General features: G+C 44.7%; 1 protein-coding gene across 1 annotated transcript in view; it reads right to left on the reverse strand.

The window, feature by feature from the left end:
• The window catches only part of VWCE (von Willebrand factor C and EGF domains), a 260,888-nt gene extending 238,704 nt beyond the window's left edge, over window positions 1-22,184 (reverse strand). The window contains exons 1-2 of the mRNA XM_073573945.1: window positions 21,676-22,184; window positions 16,928-17,022 (exon numbers count right to left, since the gene is read on the reverse strand). Of these exons, the coding sequence (XP_073430046.1) occupies window positions 16,928-17,022; window positions 21,676-21,782 (202 nt within the window). The 5' untranslated portion in view covers window positions 21,783-22,184. The remainder of the gene's footprint in view (window positions 1-16,927; window positions 17,023-21,675) is intronic.
• Between the last annotated feature and the right edge of the window lie 309 nt (window positions 22,185-22,493).

Consider the following 22,493-nt stretch of genomic DNA (forward strand, 5'->3'; position numbering starts at 1 on the left):
TAGTAGCGGTGTCTGGTAGCCAGCGGTGTAGTACACCTGTCAAGGAGCTACACCGTGTGTGTTTCTAATAATTTTTTACCGCATCCTGTCCAGAAAATCCTTTTGGGCCTTCTAGCACTGTCTGCTACTCAGCTGAGGAGCCCACCCGTGAACCTAGCTATGCCGCCTGTTTATGAAAGAACCAGTTTTTGACTGCATTTAGCCCAGTTAATACTTTGGGCCTAGTAACTGTGTCTGCTACTCAGCAGAGGAGCCCACCCGTGAACCAAGCTGTGCCGCCTGTTTATGTAAGAACCATTTTTAAACTCCATTTAGCCCAGTGAATACTTTGGGCCTAGCTATGCCCTCTGTTTATGTAAGCACTGTCCTACTCAGCAGAGTTGCCCACCCATGAACCAAGCTATGCCGCCTGTTTATGTAAGAACTGCGTGCTACTCAGCAGAGGAGGCCAGCTGTTAAGCAAGCTACAGCACCTGTGGTTGGACACTTAATATTTTCACATTCTTTATGTAATGCCGGTTAGACCTAATTCCGGAATTCCGGTTGACCTGCACTTACTGGGAAATCCTTGTTCGCGGGGAAGAATTGGAATCCCACATCCCCATCACTAACGGGGTTCAGCGGGTCATCCGCACCTGTAAGCGACACACGCTGGTCCTTTCAGTGTAGCACGCATGCAGCCCCGGACATGTAAGGTCATGACAGACCTGTTATTGCTCGATCTCGCGTGCCAGAGCCTTGCGTGTCCCTCTAGTAAGCTGCACGCGGACCGCGAGGGCATGCTGGAGTCTCGTTCGTTAATGGAATTAAGCTGACAAATCGCTAGCACAACTAAAAATGGCCATGCACCACCACCCACAGAATCGACAAAGCTTGCAACCTGTCCATCCTTTCCGTGGCTGGCATGGTTGAGGTTGCCCGTGTGGAGTCCAATTAAGCCGCAGGCTCCACTCCTGGTGGTGCCCTTCTGGATATTCCTTTAAGGTTCAGCTTTGCAACCATACTGCCCCCGGAAACCAAACACTTTGCCTTCATGGACGCTGTTCGGAGGGTTGTGGGAATAACGCTGCCCGATTGGCAGTTGGCATAATTTATGGTGGGAAGTCTGACGGTATATCATCATCTTCGATTTTAGAATTTTAGATTTTTTTTTATTTTAGATTTTTATTCCAGCCTTTCTTGACTTTATAAGGGCATGACATGCCTATATCTGTGTCTCCTCCTCCTCCTTTTACTCCTCCACCTCTTTTCTATATGTAGTTGCCCTTTTCCATATGTTATTTGTGTCTTCTGAGCATTTTGTCTGCTTTGGGACACCTTTTAAGGTGTTTTGTAATTGTTTTCTATGTGTTTGTATGTGTTTGTGTTTGCCTGCCATTGTTTTCAATGGGGTTCGACGGTGTTCGTCTAACGTTCGACGAACATTCGACGAACTTGCCTCCTGTTCGACGAACCGAACCGAACTCGAACACTAGCGGGGTGGCTCAACACTACTCCTGATATTTAGATGTACATTTTTAATGTTTAAACTATGCTATATATACCTGGTATCTGGTGATACTGTACTCTTTCTGCCAGGAAGTCCTCCTCCACCCACCATTCTAAGTGTATCATTGATACCTGGAACATTGGCCCACATGTGTGATTATTTCTTGCGGATCTTTTTATATTGTGGTGTGATCCATCCTGAGCGTGTGAGAGTCTGTGGGTTACTCCTGCAATTTATATGTAGATTTAAAAATTACCCCAACACTGTATACAGCTCTACGCTTGTGATACATTACCCATTTACTGCTTTTTATATTCTGGTCTAATCCAAACTGACCAAGTGAGAGTCTGTTTCTGACTGTGGAAATAAATACTGAGATTGACAATGACCCCTACACTGTGTACAGCTGTACGCTTCAGATCCATTACAGTTTTACGGCTTTTTATATTGTGTTGTAATCCATACTGAGCCTGAGAGCGTCTGTGTCTGCCTCCTGAAATATATACGGATATTTAGAATGTTTAAACTATACTATATATACCTGCTATCTGATGATACTGTACCCTTTTTCTACTTTTTACTAGATTATGGCCCGATGCTATCGCATCGGGAGGATGCGATAGCATCACACCTCTTGCCATGTTAACCCTCAACACACACACTCCTTTCACCTTTCACCATCTCCACTCACTCTTTCACTCCACATACAACCCCTTCTCTTACTCCGTCTCTCATACTCACGCCGTCATCGCCGCTGCTCAACAATCCCCGACATCTTCTTCCGCCGGCGCCATCCTGGATCCAGACGTTGTCCACGCCGGTGACATGTTCTTGCGGCGACGCCATCTTGAGTATCATGAAATCCCGCGATACTCAAGATGGCGTCGCCGGAAGAACATGTCGCCGGCGTGGACGACGTCAGGATCCAAAATGGCGTCGGCGAAATCTCGCGAGTTTTCGCCGACGCCATTTTGGATCCCGACGTCGTCCTCGCCGGCGACATGTTCTTGCGGTGACGCCATCTTGAGTATCGCGGGATTTCGCCAATCCAAAATAGCGTCGCCGCAGGAACATGTCGCCGGCGAGGATGCCGTCGGGATCCAAAATGGCGTCGGCGAAATCTCGCGAGATTTCGCCGACGCCATTTTGGATCCCGACGTCCTCCACGCCGGCGACATGTTCTTGCGGCAACGCCATCTTCAGTATCGCGGGATTTTGACGATCAAAAATGGCGTCGCCGCAAGAGCATGTCGCCGGCGTGGAGGACGTCTGGATCCAGGACGGCGCCGGCGGAAGAAGATGTCGGGGATCATGGATCAGCGGCGATGACGGCGTGAGTATGAGAGACGGAGTGAGAGAAAGGGTCGTATGTGGAGTGAAAGAGTGAGTGGACGTGAGTGGAGATGGTGAAAGGTGAGAGGAGTGTGTGTGTTGAGGGTTAACATGGAAAGAGGTGTGCGGTGACGTCACCGGTTACAACTGGACGGAAGTTGTTACAACCGGAAGCTGCTTAGGGCATTTATTATTATCGATATTCTTGACTAATCCATACTGAGCCTGTGAGCGTCTATGTGTGACTCATGAAATATATAGGGAGATTGACAATTATCCTTTGACTGTATAGAGCTCTACTCTTCTGATACAGTACCATATATCTGATGTTATTTTGGGTAAATTTTCTCCAAAATTTGGAAGTATGGTGGAAGAGGCCGCGGACGTGGGTGTGGGGGGGTCAGCTGGTACTGATGGTGCTGGTGCATCTGCTGGTAGTGGCAAAAGCACAATAGCAGCTAAGGCAGGAGGTGTTGAGCCTGCATCATGGTCTGGCTCCAGAATGCCTGGAAGGCTACCTTTTCTGGGAGTAGGATAACCGCTTTTAAAGCCGGAGCATCAGGAACTGGTTTTGGCTTACATTGCTGAAACAGACTCCAGCTAATATGCCCTCCTCTTCTGAAGTTTCAAAAAAAGCAAGCACTGAGTCGTCAAGTGCTGGCTCCTGGTCAGGAAGAACCCCTCTCCTTGTGTCCTTCACCCCCACCAAAAGTGAATGATGCAGCAGGCCACACTTCACATTAGTCCATGTAGCTCTTTCTCACATACCATGCCTGGGTTATGAAGTCAAATCGTGAATTCCCCAGTCCAAGATGAATCTCACATGGAGTGTGGGTGGCCAGCCAGGGCAGTGGGGTTAATCGGTACTGGGCCGGTGTCTCAGAGGGATGTGTCACGGTGGTGGTGACCCGGTCCGTGGCCCTGGGCGTCCATGCAAAGGGGTGAATAATGTTTATAGGTGAATGAAACGTGACGCCACCTGTGGTTTCTGATCAGATTGACCAGCGCTGCAGTGTCGCTTCTCTGGGACAGGTGTTGTGGTGCAGCTAAGATGTAGAAGCCCTGCACAGGTAGGGCCGTAGTTGCAGGGCAGATGAAAGAGTTGATAGATGGTGTGCAGCGCAGGATGTAGCAGAGCCATGCGCCTGGCGCAGGAGAAAGATGACAGACACAGTCGTGCAGTTCCTTTACCTGTACTTGGTAAGTGCTGTCCAGGACCCAGAGTACAGATGGAGAAGGAATTGGTCAGCCTGGAAGCAAATTAGGAATTCTCTCTCTGCAGATAGGTAGTGTGGCTTCCGTTCTAGCGCTTATCTGAGGTACTCGCAGTACTGAGTTCACTGAAGTTCCCCCTGTTGACTCTCTTTTGAAACTTTCTCGTATGGCATGCAGCCGTAGCCTTTTCCTACTGGCTCACACAAGTCGCTGCTGGGGCCTTCGAGCCTTAGTTGGGAACAAAGCATTTACAGCTGCGACTTCCTCCGATTTCTGCTGCAGGACCGTCAGTGTCCCTTCAAACTGGGAGACCGGAATCCGGATCATGCGCTCCAGCTAGGAGTGAGCCTTAACTCTGCTCATCCTCCAGCTCCCCTTCTCACATCCACACACTTCCCCTTCCCTTCACAGACTGCCCTAACTTCCCTCCTCCCGACCACAGAGAGCAGCTCCTCAGCAGTCAGGTTCAGAGCTCTCCCTGCTGGCCTGGAGTGGCAACTGTGTTGTGTACTGGTTTAACTGCTAGAGAGATCCTTCGTTGCTCCCAAGCATGCCATCACACTCCCTAGGAGGAAGGTAATGCCACTGTGGCGACTGTACTCCTGGGGGCGCCACAAGTGCACTCATGCCCAGCCACTGCTAGATGATTCTGCTGGCACATTGACCCAGACCACTACATTCCCCTCGCACTCTACACAGCCAGAATCTGACCCTGATGAAACTCAGGTTCCCCTTCCCGCATACTATACCACCTTACACAGTGACAAAGAGGAAGGTGCAGATGAAAGTGCAGGTTCCTTGAGCAGGTGGGGGGCATACTCATGGGCGACGGCACTGGCACAGGGCACCTCATAGTACGCAAAAGTGTCTCTGCCGGAGGGCCCACCCGCCGTCACACACACCGCCGTACTATGAGGGGCCCTGTGCCAGTGCCGTCGCCAATGAGTGGGCCCTGTTGTGAGCTCATCTTCCCTTTCACCATTGAGGTCTGATAAACTCCCTCTTCTGGTGAAGGAAGGTAGTGAGGCTGATTACAAAGCACCTGAGCAGAATGATGATGACTGGGTGACTGGAATTGCTGACTGGATATAAGGCAGCCGACACCCTTCTGCCTTGCGGGTGATTTCTCTGAGGGATTCTAGGAGACCAGTCTGATTCCTGCTCCTCCAAAGCTAAGTTTTCTGCTCTGCTTTTTGCATTTGTGTTTTGGTTTTGTTTTGCCTTGTTTTTCTGGATTTCTGCCTTCCCCTGCTGGGTGAGCTGAATTCCTTTTTGCTCTGTCTTCAGAAAATACCTGAGTACTGATATAGTCTTTTTGAAGCCTAGCATCTTCAGGGCCTTTTTCCCTATCAGTCTGTTGGCTCTTGTTTTGAGAGGGTCTTGGTGGATTGCAGACAGCAGCTTTTCTATTCTGTCCTATTTAGTTAGCTTGGGCCCCATCATTTGCTCAGCCTATCTTTCTATCTGTGTGAGTGTTTTTTCATCTTGCTTCACCGTCATTATATGTTGGGGGCTGCCTATTGCTTTGGGGTCTGCTCTGGGGCAGTTTACATTTCCCTTTCTGTCTTTAGGCTATGTAGTTCTCCGGCTGTGATCAAGGGGTCCCCACGGCTACTGCTAGTTGTTGTTGTTAGGTTCAGGGGTCTGCAATCCGATAGCTGCCAACTTCTTTGGTTTTCTGGACTTAGCTAGTATTTCTGTTTTTGCCTCCTACGGTGACTCATTCATAACAGAATCACCCGACATACCGCAGATCCTAGGGTACTCAATAGCAGGAAAGAATTGTAAAAAAAAAAAAAAAAAAAAAAAAAAAGGTGTGTATATTTTTTCCTCTATATCTCTGAGGCCGTAGGGGGAATTTTTTTTCTCTCAATGGAGATAAAACAATTGTCTGATCGTGTGGAGCAGCTCGCTGCGGAAGTGCGGGGAATTTCCGCCTACCTTGCTCATTCACATGCTGCTGAACCAAAGATCCCTACTCCTGATGTGTTTTTTGGGGATCGGTCTAAATTTTTGAATTTCAAAAATAATTGTAAATTATTTTTTGCCTTGAAGCCTAACTCGTCAGGGAGCTCCGCGCAGCAGGTTAAAATTATCATCTCTTTGCTGAGTGGCGATCCCCAGGATTGGGCGTTTTCTTTGAAACCAGATGATCCTATTCTGACTAATGTGAACGCATTTTTTCAAGCCTTGAGGTTGTTGTATGACGAACCTAATGCTATTGATCAGGCTGAAAAGACCCTGTTGGCATTGAGCCAGGGTCGAGATTCTGCAGAATTGTACTGTCAAAAATTCCAAAAGTGGGCAGTCCTTACTACCTGGAATGATAATGCCTTGACAGCTCTCTTTCAGAAGGGTTTGTCAGAAGTCGTAAAAGATACTATGGTGGGATTTCCTGTTCCCTCTGGTCTTGACGATTCTATGTCATTAGCCATTCAGGTTGATCGGCGTTTACGTGAACGCCGGACTGCACGAGAGGTGTTGCCACCTGTTGAACAAGTGTCTGAACCTATGCAATGTGATAGAGTTTTGTCCAGGGAGCAACGTCAGGAGTTCAGAAAGCGTAATAAGCTGCTTTTTTTGTGGAGATGCCTCGCATATTATTTCTGTCTGTCCTAAACGAGAGAAACATTTTGCACACACGTTTTCTGTGGGTGGTGTTCAACCTAAGTTTCTTCTGGCAATTACTCTGATCTGCTCCCTGTCCACATTTTCCGCCAAGGCTTTTATGGATTTGGGAGCAGCCCTGAACCTAATGGACTTGGATTTTGCTAAACGTTGTGGATTTCCAATGACACCTCTGCGGACGCTTATCCCTTTGAGGGGGATTGATGCTACTCCTTTGGCGAAAAATAAACCTCAGTTTTGGACCCAGGTGGTAATGCAGGTCGCCCCAGACCATCAAGAAAATTGCAGATTTTTGGTGTTGCATAATTTGCATGATACCATTGTTCTGGGTTTCCCTGGTTGCAAATTCATAATCTAGTTTTGGATTGGAAATCTGTGTCTGTGGTGCATTGGGGTTGTCGGTGTGCCCTTAGTGAGGCTCCGGTTTTTTCCACCTCTCCTCAGTCGCATGATGTTCCTGACTATTTGGTGGACTTTTATGATGTATTTAGTGAGAATGAGTCTGCGTCTTTGCCTCCTCATAGGAGTTGTGACTGTGCAATTGAACTGAGCCCGGGGTGTAAATTTCCCAAGGGTCGGCTGTTCAATTTATCTGTACCCGAGCACGAGGCTATGCGATCCTATATTAAGGAGGCGTTGGATAAGGGTCATGTTAGACCATCCTCTTCACCCTTAGGTGCCGGGTTTTTTTTTCGTGGCCAAAAAGGATGGTTCATTAAGGCCTTGTATTGATTATCGTGCCCTCAACAAAATTACTATTAAATATCAGTATCCGTTACCCCTGATTTCGGATCTATTCTCCAGAGTTAAAGGTGCTTGCAGCTTTACCAAGCTTGACCTCAGGGGGGCGTATAATCTTATCCGCATTAAGCATGGGGATGAATGGAAGACGGCGTTTAATACTCCGGAGGGACATTTTGAGTACCTGGTGATGCCTTTTGGGCTCACTAATGCCCCTTCTGACTTCCAGTGCTTCATGAACGACATTTTCCGAGACTTTGTGGTTAAATTTTTGATTATCTATCTGGATGATATTTTGATCTTCTCCAAGGATTGGGATTCTCATGTGGAACATGTTCGGACTCTGTTCCGGATCTTGAGGGAGAATTCCCTGTATGTCAAAGGATCGAAATGCCTTTTTGGGGTACAGAGGATTTCATTTTTGGGATTTATTTTGTCTCCGTCAACTATTGAAATGGACCTGGCCAAGGTACAGGCCATTTATGATTGGGTTCAGCCCACTTCTTTGAAGGCCCTCCATAAGTTTTTGGGTTTTGCTAATTTTTATCGGAAATTTATAGCAAAATTTTCTAGTATTACCAAGCCATTGACTGATCTGACTAAGAAGGGTGCTGATGTGTTGAATTGGTCTCCGGAGGCTGTTTCTTCCTTTCAGGAGCTGAAGCAAAGATTCACTTCTGCCCCGGTTTTGCGGCAACCTGATGTCTCACTCCCGTTCCAGGTAAAGGTGGACGCTTCTGAGATTGGTGCAGGAGCTGTTTTGTCCCAAAAGGATCCTGTAACATCTAAAATGAATCCCTGCGCTTTCTTTTCCTGAAAGTTCTCTCCATCTGAACGTAACTATGATGTGGGGAATCGGGAACTGTTAGCCATGAAATGGGTATTTGAGGAGTGGAGACATTGGTTGGAGGGAGCTAAACATCAAGTCGTGGTCCTCACTGACCACAAGAATTTGATTTACCTGGATTCGGCCAAATGCTTGAACCCTAGACAGGCTGGGTGGGCCTTGTTTTTTACACGTTTTGATTTTGTGGTCTCTTTTCTTCCTGGCACTAAGAATGTCAAGGCAGACGCCCTCTCTAGGAGCTTCTTTGCTGATTCTTCTGTGGTGACCAAACCTGCTACCATCTTAGGCAAAGGGGTATTTCTTTCTGCCATCTCGCCCGATTTGAGACGTGCTCTGGAAGAGTTCCAGGAGGACAAACCTGAGCGTTGTCCCAGTGGAAAGTTGTATGTTCCTGACCAGTGGAAGAAGAGAGTGATGTCTGAAATTCATTGCTCTGCATTGGCTGGTCATCCAGGTATTTTTGGTACTAGAGATCTGGTGAGTCGATCTTTTTGGTGGCCCGCCTTGTCTCGTGATGTCAGGAATTTTGTGCAGTCCTGTGGGACTTGCTCCCGGTCTAAACCTCCTTCTCGCTCTTGTGGGTTATTGATGCCTTTGCCGGTCCCCAGGAGGCCATGGACCCATATTTCAATGGATTTCATCTCTGATATGCCTGTCTCTCAAAGAATGACTGTTATTTGGGTGATTTGTGATAGGTTCTCTAAGATGGTTCATCTTGTACCACTCCCTAAGTTGCCATCTTCCTCTGAGTTGGTGCCCCTGTTTTTGCAAGAGGTGGTTCGCCTGCACGGGATTCCTGAGAACATTGTATCTGACAGAGGAGTTCAGTTTGTGTCTAGATTTTGGAGGACTTTCTGTTCCAAGCTGGGAATTCAGTTGTCCTTCTCCTCAGCTTTTCACCCTCAGACCAATGGGCAGACGGAGAGAACAAACCAGACCTTGGAGTCGTATTTGAGATGTTTTATTTCCGCTGATCAGGGTGATTGGGTTTCATTCGAATTTGCTTTAAATAATAGAGCTAGTTCTGCCACTTTGATGTCACCTTTTTTTTGTAACTTTGGGTTTCATCCTCGATTTTCTTCAGGGCTGGTGGAGCCTTCTGCCTGCCCAGGTGTTGACACTGTGGTGGAGAGAATGCACCAGATCTGGGACCAAGTGGTGGATAAGTTGTCTCTCTCCCAGGAAAAGGCCCAGCAGTTTTCCAACCGACATAGGACCATTGGTCCCCAGTTTAGGGTTGTTGATATGGTTTGGTTATCATCAAAAAATATCGTTATGAAGGTGGCTTCTCCTAAGTTTAAGCCTAGATTTATTGGACCGTACAAGATTTTGGAGATTATTAATCCGGTCTCTTTTCGTTTGTCTCTTCCTGTCACATTTAAAATTCATAATGTGTTTCATAAGTCCTTGTTGAAGAGGTTTGTTGAACCAGTTGTTCCTGGGGTGGCACCTCCGGACCCTGTATTAGTTGAAGGTAACATGGAATATGAGGTAGAGAAGATACTGGATTCCCGTCTGGCTAGACGGAGACTCCAGTATTTGGTTAAGTGGAAGGGTTATGGTCAGGAGGATAATTCCTGGGTCTCTGCCTCTGATATTCATGCCAAAAGATTGGTGCGTGCCTTTCATCGGGCTCACCCTGATCGGCCTGGTGGCGTGGATGAGGGTTCGGTGACCCCTCCTCAAGGGGGAGGTACTGTTGTGAGTTCATTTTCCCCTTCACCATTGAGGTCCGATGAACTCCCTCTTCTGGTGAAGGAAGGTAGTGAAGCTGACTACAAAGCACCTGAGCAGAATGATGATGACTGGGTGACTGGAATTGCTGACTGGATATAAGGCAGCCGACGCCCTTCTGCCTTGCGGGTGATTTCTCTGAGGGATTCTAGGAGACCAGTCTGATTCCTGCTCCTCAAAAGCTAAGTTTTCTACTCTGCTTTTTGCATTTGTGTTTTGGTTTTGTTTTGCCTTATTTTTCTGGATTTCTGCCTTCCCCTGATGGGTGAGCTGAATTCCTTTTTGCTCTGTCTTCAGAAAATACCTGAGTACTGATATAGTCTTTTTGAAGCCTAGCGTCTTCAGGGCCTTTTTCCCTATCAGTCTGTTGGCTCTTGTTTTGAGAGGGTTTTGGCGGATTGCAGACAGCAGCTTTTCTATTCTGTCCTATTTAGTTAGCTTGGGCCCCATCATTTGCTCAGCCTATCTTTCTATCTGTGTGAGTGTTTTTTCATCTTGCTTCACCGTCATTATATGTTGGGGGCTGCCTATTGCTTTGGGGTCTGCTCTGGGGCAGTTTAGACTTCCCTTTCTGTCTTTAGGCTATGTAGTTCTCCGGTTGTGATCGAGGGATCTAGGGCACCTTAGGAACCCCCCACGGCTACTGCTAGTTGTTGTTGTTAGGTTCAGGGGTCTGCAATCCCCCCTGCATGCTATGATTAAGGGTCAAATATGATCCGAAACGCGTAAGCCTACACATGCTTTTATCATCACTGGAATTGCATTTTTTAATTATGGATTAAATAAAGGCTTTTCTTAATTTTTTCACATCGTGTGCTGGAACTATAAAAAACTTTTTTTCATGGAGCATTCCAAAGGTGGACATCAGACACTGGAGCAGCATTTACAGGGCCCATTATACACTGGAGTATTAGAAATGGGGCCCATTATATATGTAGCATTATTTGGGCCCATAAGACAGTAGAGCTTCATCCATGGGGACCAACATATACTGTAGCATTATGTGGAGCTCATCATATACTGTATGGAACATTATATGGGACCAATGATTCTGTATGGAGAAATATATGGGCCTCATTACTCTGTATAGCGCACTATGCGGTGGCCATAATACTGTATGGAGTAATATACTGTCCGTTTTTGGAGCTATTGGAGAATTTAAAATGGATATCAGTCATGTGATGTAAGAAGTGAAGTATTTTTCATTGTACTATACCGCTATTTCTCTGCCGTATCAGAGGATCATGAATTGTGGCATGTGTTAAAGGAGCCCATTGACACTCTTTGGCCCTGGGTCCACGAAAATCTGGAGCCAGCCCTACCCCCCCCATAACTTTAGCCAAATAACCCCCAGTTTTCAATGCCTAACTATTATTATAAAGTAAATTAAAGTTGACAAGATTAAGTAATAAGAATTGATGTTTTTGGCATTAAAATGGGCACTGTAGGTGTGTTTCCTGTCATCCACTCACTGCCGACTTTTCTTCCCCATTGACTTGCATTGGGTTTCGTGTTTCAGTCGGCCTTCGACTTTTCACGATAATCGGCCGATTGTGTTCGACCCGACTTTTGCGTGACTTTTTCATGAAACCCGACTTGACCCGAAAAAAGGCAAAGTCGCTCATCTCTAGTTGGGAGCTATTATGAACAAATTTTGTTGCTCCTGACACTCTGTAATGTGAATCTTGCATTAGACCTACTCTTGTTATATGGTCAAATGTCTTTTTGTCTTGGGAGACTACTATTATAATCGTTGGTGTTTTTGTAGCCCCCATAATTTATGTGTGCTATCCGCATGGGACATATGATTTTTCTTGCTGCTATATAGTATTTGGCATGGGTTATTATACCCTATGACAATGAGTATTGTTGTTTTAACCTAGTTATATATACAAGAGTCATCTAGTTACTAGTATACAACCTGTAACATTATTATTATTTTGTTGTTAAGTAAGTTCTATTCATTCATTTCTTTACTATGCTTATTGTTTTCCCACCTGTAGAATAACAGGTGCTAATAGGGCTAGTCTGAGACAGCCGTCATGGAGTGGGGGCACCAAGCAACCGTATCTTTTAGGGTGCCAACCTCCACTATCAGGAAGGGACAGCAAGCTATTGCAGGTAATTGGACAGGTTATATATACAATTACTTGTGATATATTTTTTACTGTCTATACACTGGGTTGGTGATTTAATATTATTGAAATAAAGTATCAATTTTAATGGGATTATATGTTTGCACACTAAATGATTTTCCCTAGTCCGTGAGGAGGATTTTTTGAAACAGTGAGGCTGATTTCACACTTGCGTTTTTTTGCGCTACGTTTTTGCGAATACATACGCATGCTTTTTTTCCTATATTTAACATGGGTGCGCATTGTCATGTGTTTGTACGCGTTTGTATGTGGATGCGTTTTTTTGTAGTGTGCGCCCAGGCGCACAAAATGCAACCTGCTGCATTTTTGGTGCGTCCGACCTGTCTCAAAAATCGCATGCGCGCGCAATGCGCACGGAATTCACCCAAAAACACATTAAAGTCTATGGGTATGCTGACGTGCGCATGGTCATGCGCACGTCAGCGTTTAAAAATGCATGCTTTTTTTGTAAAAACCATGCGCAAAAAACAAGAAAACGCATTAAAAATGCATGATGCGTTTTTTATGTGCGTTTGCACTGCGCACGCAGCACAAAAAAACGCAAGTGTGAAAGTAGCCTGATACTGTTGTTTGTAAACCAGGTATTGGTACTTTTGGCAGTGTGGACAGGTGCTAAGTCCTGCTGGAGAATGAAATTTCCATCTTCAAAAAGCTTGTCGGCAGAGGAAAGTGTGGCGCCCCTGAGGGTCCAGTCACCACAGAGGTACTGCACCTCATCCAGAGGTGTGGTATCCCACCCTCAGGTAAGGAGGGAGCACCATCTAGGACTCCAACACTTGCACCCAAAACACGCCAGTTCAGTCAGGGCATCTGGGTGTACTCTTCGGGAGGATGGCCTCATCCCAGGCTGGCTAGGAAAGGGTGTTGATAAGTGAGTGGGAAAGATAGAGAAGGGGCGGAGCTTGGTAAGTGGTGTGAGAGAGGGTATCCAATCAGTGAAAGTTGATGGGTGGAGTTAAGGCTGAGGTGAAAGGTAGATCATTCTAGAAAGAGTCAGTTGGTGATGGGACAGCGGAGGTGTCAGTCAGACAGGGGGAAGAGAGAAGGAGTGAGGAGAGCTGAAGGAAGCTTCCGGAAGGACAGAATGGGTCCTAGGGGCATGGGTAGTGCGGAAGCCACCCATGGGGCCCGTATCTAGAAGAGAAAGGACCAGGTCGCAGTGGGGGAGTTGGCCCCTAAGTTTTGTGAAGAAGAATCAGGCTCAGCTAGCAAGCCGGAGGCTGAGGTTACTGTAAGTACCTCAGCCGCAACCGCATTGATTCTTTGAAAAGGTAGCTATAGAGGATCCCGGGGCCTGACCCACGTCGCCCAACAAGATCCGTGGCTGCTGGTTTGGGGACACTGTTTGCGAAGGCACAGGGCAAAAGAGATACAGATTGGTGCAGTGAGACGGCCTAAAGAAAGGTCACATAAAAGGGAGTCCTGGAGAAGTGCATCCCAGTCTACCTGGGAGTTTGCTGGACCCCTCCCCCGGAGGACACAGTGCCAAGTGGGCCACCATATACGCAGGAATTGTGAGTAAAAACCCTGAAACTGTACCCAACTGTGTTCCTCGTGTCATTCGCGTCTCGCCTGCCTGCACCGCACACACCATCATCAGTCACCAGCTCAACTGATACCACCGAGTAACTTAAGGCTCTGCGGTGCACTTCAAAAGCATGAAGTGCTCTAAAAGTTCCCAGTAGACGGCTGCGTTGACTTTGGTCTTGATAATACACAGTGGACCTACACCAGCAGATGACGTGGCTCCCCAAACCATCATTGATTGTGGAAACTTCACACTAGACCTTGGAAATCAAGGTCCCAGAGTCAGGAGGAAAAGTGGAGAGACAGACAATCTAAGCTGCTTGAGGTCTAGTGTGAAGTTATTTGATATACAATTTCTGTATTCTATTTAAGAATTTTTTTATCTTGCATCCTATTTCTTGATCCATATTATTATTGTGAGGAAAGAGGGAGACACAACCACAATATAGGGTCTTATCCCACAAATAAAGTAAGCGGTTTGACAAAAAACTGCTCACCTGGTAGTAGTATTCAAAGCATGTATAGATAAGGGCTGCTGCAGATCCACAAGTCGGTCACCGACTATCTGAAACAGAACTCTGCAAAGGAATACATGGATTTCGTCCGCGCTGTCCAAATGATGAAATTCCAGAAGGTTAATAAAGTTTGACAGTGGTTTATTCTAAACTTTTCAAGGTTTTTTGCAACCTCTTCTTCAGGAGTTTCCTGAGGAAGAGGTTGCAAAAAACCTTGAAACGCGTAGAATAAACCACTGTCAAACTTTATTAACCTTCTGGAATTTCATCATTTGGGCAGTGTGGACGAAATCCACGTATTCCTTTGCAGAGTTTTGATCCATATTATATGATACTCTCTCTATACAACACTACGAGATGTCTAGCTTACAGAATTCTTATTGATATCTATATACTCTCTTTGTGTGGAGCCTTATCGATGTATTGGTTCAACAAGGCTAATTTAAGAGCACATACGGATCAAATATGTATTTGCACTAACTGCACTTTATATGTATAGGTGTTTGATGGTGGCTTTTGACAGGGATTCCTGTGGAGGGTCATTTAGGGTCAGCCGACGTGGAGCGGGGGCGCCATATCACTTTCCAGGGTGCCAACCTCCGCTGTCAGGAAGGTACATTATATAGGGTAAGGCACCATCTATAATCCCTAGCCCATTCCTTATTGTTTGGTATATTTTGGTGTGCAAATTTTTTACACCATTTGATGTGATTATCTATTTATTAGATTTTCTCTTTGTCGCTGACAGTCCTAACAATTAGACCCTCTACCTTCCCCTTTTTTTTTATAGAAAATTTTGTTTTTTCTAGTACTTTACATATATCAATAAAAGTTATTTCTTAGGGTTTCTTTTTTCTAATGGTTTTTGTCTTTAAATATGCCACAATCACACCTACCCTGAAAAAGCCATCCCTCAACCCGACTTCTATGTCCAGCTATCGCCTCATATCCTGCTCTTGCTCACCTCCAAACTCCTCGAACAGCATGTCCATACTGGACTTTCCTCCCATCTCTCATCTTACTCACTTTTTGACCATCTACAATCTGGATTCCATCCCCATCATTCCACCGAAATTGCCTTGACCAAAATAGCTAAGGACTTACAACCAAAGCTAACAATTATCTCTACTCCTCCTTCTAGACCTGTCCTATGCCTTCAACACAGTCGATCACTCCCTCCTACTACAAACCTTCTCTTCCCTAGGCATCAAAGATCTTGCCCTCTCCTTAATTTCCTCATGCCCCTCCAACTATACATTTAGAGTTTCCACTCCCTCACTACCTCCTCAACACGCCCTCTCTCTGTTGGTGTCCCTCAAAGATCTGTTCTGGACCCCAACTCTTCTCAATCTATACCTTTGGCCTGGGACAACTCATAAAGTTCCATAGCTACCAGTACCATGTATACACTGACGATACTCAGATCTATCTCTCTGGTCCAGACATCACCTCTGTGTTGTACAGAATCCCAGAGTATCTATTAGGCATATCTTCATCTTCTCATCACACATTCTAAAGATCAATGTGAGTAAAACTGAACTCATCATCTTTCCTCCATCTCACCTACTTAATCTATCACAATAAATGATATCACGCTTTCCCCTCTACTGCAAGTCCGCTGCCTCAGAGTAACCCTGAACTCTGCCTTGTCCTTCAAACCGCATATCCAAACTCTTTCCACCTCTTGCCGCCTCCAAAATATTTCTAGAATCCATCTTTCCTCAACCATGAATCTCCTAAAATGTCAGTGCATGACCTCATGATCTCCCGCCTTTACTACTCCAATATTCCCCTTTGTGGCCTTCCTTCTAACACTCTTGCACCTCTGCAGTCCATCCTTAACTCTGCTGCACGACTATTCCACCTCTTGCCTCACTATTCCTCCCCTTCTCCCCTTTGCAAATCCCTTCATTGGCTCCCAATTCCCCAATGTATCTAGTTCAAATTTTTAACATTGACCTACAAAGCCATCCATAATCTGTCTCCTTATATCTCCATATATCTCCAAACTAATCTCCTATTAGCTTCCAGACAGAACTTGAAAATGCATCTATTCAAGAAAGTTTACAGCCCGCAGTAATCCTAATGTAACCTAACTACAACTTGCAATAATCCCTTGCTAGCTCACCACCACCACCAAAGCTGCCGTAATCCCCTACTCACCCCCAATCTACTGCCTCCTTCTCTATTATCCAGTAGAATGAAAATCAGCAAGGGCAGGGTCGTCTCCCCTCTGTCCGTCATTGCTAGTTTATTCACTGTAATTTATATTTCTGTATTGTATGTAACCCCTCTCATGTACAGCACCGTGGAATCAATGGTGCTATAAAAATAGTAGTAAATAATAATAACCCATAAGAACCTGAACCATTTTGGGCAATTTTAGACCTTGTTTTATTTTGGGCAGTTTAACTGTGTTCCTACAAAACTCTGCACATAAGTATAGTGGAGTTTATTTTAAGATACGCAAAAGTATATTCAAAAAAATCTAAATACTATCATAAGAATTATGATCTAATATATCTCTAAATCTATATATAACTAATGCATTTATGCTTGCAAGACTGAGAAGGTTTCTAAAAAGTTTCCCCAAGTAGCAGTTGAATATGTTTCACCTGTTCTACTATTATCTACAATTGATACATATGATTTAAAGTGTTAACAAAACTAAGAAAAAAATGTTAGATGGCATGTTTTAAAATTCATTCATAAGCCAATACTTAACAGATTGCAGGGGACTTACGCTGGAGGCATAGTCCAGTGCCTGGAGAAACAGTCCAACCTGGACAACATCCATTTCCCATACCTGAGAAACACACATGAGGTCCAGAACGCATTCTGCAAGGTAAAGATAAAACTCGGGTAAAAAAAAAATAAATTAAAATAATATATACATTTCCTGTTTGTCTGATTTTTCTTTTTATAGGTATATTTTTGAGTAAAATGTAAATTGCTCTTTTATTCTATAGGCTACTGACAACTTGTCTCAGAAATTCCAAGCATTAAATTTTGTATTTATTTTCAGAAAATGAGAAATGGTCAAAAGAAGAAAAAAATGCAGGGCTTGCAGACCTCAAATAATGCTAAGAAAACAAGTGCATAATCATTTAGAAACAACAATACTAATGTTTTACTCAGGAAGAGTTCAGAAATGGAATAACCATGATTTTTAATCACAGCTTTCATGCGTCTTGGCATTCTTTCCATCAGTCTTGCACACTGCATTTGGGTGACCTTATGCCACTCCTGGTACAAAATTTTAAGCAGTTTCTTTGACTATCCATCTTCATCTTGATTACATTCCAGGGTCAGGTCTGGAGATTGGGTCATGGCCATGACAGGGATTTGATGTGCTGGTCCATCATCCACACATTGATTGACCTAGCTGTGTGGCATGACGCATTGTCCTGCTGGAAAAAACAGTCCTCAGAGTTGGGGAACATTGCCTGAGCAGAAGGAATCAACTGTTTTTCGAGGACAACCTTGTATGCAGCTTGATTCATATGTCCTTCACAAAGATTAACCTGCACAATGCCAGTCTTGCTGAAGCATTCCCAGATCATCATCGATCCTCCACCAAATTTCACAGTGGGTGCAAGACTGTACACCTCTCCAGGTCTCCGTCTAACCATTAGACGACCAGGTGTTGGGCAAAACTGAAAATTAGACTCATCAGAGAAGATTACGTTACTCAAGTCCTCTATGGTCCAATCCTTATGGTCTTTGGCAAACTTCAGCCTGGCTCTTCTTTGCTTCTCATTGATGGAAAGCTTTTTTCTAGCTTTACATGACTTGAGCCCTGCCTCTAGGAGCCTGTTACGAACTGTTCTTGCCATCCACTTCACCCCAGCTGCCATTTCTTTTGTAGGTCACTTGATGTCATCCTGTGGTTGCTGAGTGACATTCGAATAAGATAACGGTCTCCCCAGTCAGTAGAGAGTCGTTTCGCCCTCTGCCAGTCTGTAGCTTTGTTGTCCCCATTGTCTGCTGCTTGACCTTGTTGTAATGGACTGCCATCTTAGAAATTTTAAGAATGGACGCAACATGACGCTAACTGTATCCCTCTGCTAGTAAAGCCAGAATTGAGCCCTTCTTTTCCTCACTCAAGACTTTTCTTTTCAACTCCTTTGGCATGGTTAAAAGTTATTTTTTCATTCCTATTACTTTTGGGATATTGCTAGCACTTGTTTTGCCATCCAGCTTGTCCCATTGCAAGAGGATTGTGAACACCACAGTAGGGTTTTTTTTATACTTTCCTTCGTTAAATAAGATTTGTTTAATGTGATCACCTAATCAGAAGCACATTAAGTAGAATGAGGTGTACTCTGGTTGGAATTCAACTGACACTGGAATGGAATGGCTGTAAGACATGTAGAGAAGCTGATTTTTTTAAACCATGCAGCAGTCTCTTAATTTTTGCCAGAGCTGTATATTATATAGTGCTCAGCTTAAATGAGTGAACTCCCTTTGAAAAATAAAATTTTAAAGGGGTCCTGCCAGCAGGATTGTGCACAGTAACCTACAACCTGTGTCAGGTCGGCGCTGTTATATTGATTACAAGGTTGTTGTTTGGTTGTTGTTTAATCTTTATTTTCAGTTAATGATATGCTCGTGCCCCGGGGCGGCCTGTGGTGTCTTTATGTGGTGCTCTGCTTAGCTAGTCATACTGAAGACTACTGACAGGCTACTGAACCCTCACTGACCTGCCCCCTAGTTTACATAATGAATATTATATGTATTAAAAAAAAAATCATCTTCTGCAGTCAGGCAACGGCGGTGGTGCCTGCACTGCACCATGATCTCATCTACAGTGTAATGTGTATTTAATTATTTTTGTAATGGTATACATTAATTCATTAAAAAAAAGTCTGAAATGGCGCGTAGCAGCTATCGGTGCTCTGAAAGCTACTGCTGTGCCATCTTGCTATAGAAAAAAAAAATTGCCTTCTCCAAGATGCCTCCAAAATTGCTTCCTCCAGATTGCTGATAGCTGCTACTGCACAGGTGTCGGTGGCGCCATCTTGCTAGAGAAAAAAAAATTGTCTCCACTAAGATGGCACCGGCCACGCATCTATTGGCGATCCAGAGGAGGCTGTTTTGGAGGTATCTTGGAGGAGGCATTTTTTTTCTCTAGAATGATGGCGCCACCGGTGCCTGCACAGTAGCAGCTATCGGGTCACCGATAGCTGCTACTGCAGGCACGACTGGTGCTATTTTCAGACTGATTTTTTTTAATGAATTAATGTGTACCATCCAAAAAAATAATTAAATACACATTATAGATGCGTTCATGCTGTAGCGCAGGCACCACCGCCGTCATCTGCCTGCATAAGGGGATTTTTTTTTTAAATATACATAATATTCATTATGTAAAATAGGGGGCAGGTCAGTGAGAGATCAGTGACATGTCAGAAGCCATGAATACCTAAGCAGAGCACCAGATGAAGCCCCCCCCCCACAGGCCGCCTCAGAGCATGAGCATATCATTAACTCAAAGCTGAAAATAAAGATTGACAACCACAAGACGGATTTCATCGGCCAGGGTATCATTTTAATCAGTATAACGGCGCCAACATGACACTGTCTGTAGGTAACTGTGCACAATCCTGCTGACAGGTTCCCTTTTATCAATATTACATCTAACAAAAGAGCAATTTTCATAATTTTGACAATATTATTCTTTGCTTAATAGTGCCATCATATTCTACAGCACTTTACATACATTTTCATCGCTGTCCCGATTGCAGCTCACAATCTAAACTCCCTATTGGTATGTGAGAAGAAACCCACACAATCACAGGGAGAACATACAGACTCCTTGCAGATGTTTTCCTTGGTACAGTAGGATTTGAACCAAGGACCAAGTTTCATAGAACATTTTTTCATCCATAACATGAAAGTAAGGTTAATAATGTAACACAGCCCACATCAAAAAATACTACCGGTATTTTCTATGACCTCCATGATTTATAAGGACAGCACCAAGTCTTCTAGCCATGAAATGAACAAATTGGTAACATATTGCAACATCTATCTTTTCCATACTTCAATAAGTATCTCTGTTAGAGCCTGGGTGCTGGATGCGGAGTGATGACAACTTGTCTCTTCAGAATTCCCCAGAGGTATTCGGTTGAGTTCATATCAGGAGACATTTGGTCACTGAATTACTTTCTCCTTGTTCTTCTTCAGAAATGCAACAGTTTTGTTTTGAATCATTGTCATGTTGGAAAAGTGCAGGTTTACCAAGGGCACTGAGTGTTGGCGGCATCTTCTCTTTCAATATAGAGCAGTACATCTGTGAATTCATGATACCATCAATGAAATATAGCTCCCCGACTCCAGCAGCACTCTTCCAGACCCACATAAGAACACTGCCACCACCATGTGTCACTGTAGGCACCAAGTATTTTTTCAAAATTCATTTTTCTATATACATGGTGCCTAGAGTGAAGCATGGTGGTGGCAGTATGTGGGGCTGCAAGAATGCTGCTGGTGTCGGAGAGCTTGTGTCAGCTAGAGTGCCTTATAACAATACCAACCATAGTACCTCCATAATAATGTCAGCTAGAGTGACTTGTAACAGTGTCAGCCACAGAGCCCCCATAATAGTTTCAGCAAGAATGGCTTAAAAAGGTTTCAGCCACAATAACCCATAATAGTGTCGTCTAGTGTTCCTTATAACAGTGTCGTCATATTAGTGTCAGCTAGAGTGTATTATAACAGTGCCCCCATAACAGTGTCAGCTATAGTGCCTTTTATCAGTGACACCCACCATGCCCCCAAAATAGGGTCAGCTGAAGTGCTTATAACAGTGCCAGCCACAGTGCCCCCATTATAGTGTCAGCTAGAGTGCCTTATGACTGCATACAGAATAGTGTCAGCTAGAGTGCTTTATAACAGTGCCACCCACAGTGCCCCAATAACAGTGTCAGCTAGAGTGGCTTATAACAATTCCACCCACTGTGCCCCCCATAATAGTGTCAGCTAGAAGGCCTTATAACAGTGCCAGCCACAGTACCCCAATATTAGTGTCAGCTAGAATGCCTTATAACAATGACACCCAAAATACTCCTAGCAATAGTAGCGACACAGTCTCCTATAGTGACTCCAGAAACAGTGTCCCCATAACACAGGCTGCCCCAGTGAAATTAATACCTCCATGTTGCAGAACGCTACATGTGAGCAGGTCCCATAACAATGTAGTGTAGGCTTCCTGCCAGAAATCCAGAGTATTACAGTATCGTGGATGATGCAGTGATGTAAAAATGTGTCAATGTTCTTTAACACAGAGGTATCAGCAACAAATGTTAACTTGATCTTTTCAATGGCAAACAATGAGTTAAATGTCAAATTAAAATTTGCATCTCTATGGTGTAGTGCATGAGAAGAAAGCCCCATCCTCATGTATTGCAGTCCCCCGAATCTGCGCATGTCCAAAGTTACATGTCCCAGAATCTAAGTTTCTGAGTCAGGGTTGCAGTGTTAATATACCTCTGTGCTGTCAGTGCTGGCGGCTTCTTCCTCCCGCTGTAAATTCTCCCTTCTTTTCCAGCAGTTAGGAGGAGTATGCAGGACACCCTCATCCAAAATGGGATCATGATGAGCTCTCGAACCTGCCCCAAATCCAGCAGTGACCAATAGTGAGTGGATCGTGCTCTGTCTCTCCTCTCTATTATGTCTCTGTCACCTTTACACCAAATAAAAACGTATACCCTTTCCGTCCACTCAATGAACCTAGACTATCTGACTATTGCTCCAGCTACTTTGACGTCCACTACCCATCTGGTCCCCTGATCATCTATGGCCTTCCTTTGTCCCTTTCTCGTCCTCTCTCTGTCTTTCCTTCTATCTATATTCAATGTTTGAATTCTCCTTCCCTACTTTTCTCCTAATGCCGTGTCCTTAGCTGTGTCCCATTCTGAACTATCACCTTCGAAAAACTCTCCATCCTCCCCTCTCTAAAGCTCTCCCTCCTTTGACTCACTTTCTCCCTCTCTGCTCTGCTGCTGATGAATTTGATGGGATAGGAGCCCCTCACATCATAGTAAGAAGGAAGTGGCCCCACAGTGACATCTGGGAACGGATAGAAAGCTTTGCCAGATGCAGATCTCTCTATCCGCTCCCAGATGTCACACTCTCTGATGTGCCAAGATTGCGTGTGTCTATCTGTTCTGCACAAGTGTGTGCTTCTATGTAGTGTTTATTAAGGAATTGCATGTGTGTGACTGTGTACATCTCCTCGGAAGGCCTCAGGAGTTCTGATCTCAACTTTCCGTTACTAAATAAATTCAACATAAACAAGTATCTGT

This window comes from Dendrobates tinctorius, unplaced genomic scaffold (genome assembly GCF_039654945.1).
Source record: "Dendrobates tinctorius isolate UK_male_01 unplaced genomic scaffold, ASM3965494v1 ptg000037l, whole genome shotgun sequence".
Lineage (NCBI taxonomy): Eukaryota > Metazoa > Chordata > Amphibia > Anura > Dendrobatidae > Dendrobates > Dendrobates tinctorius.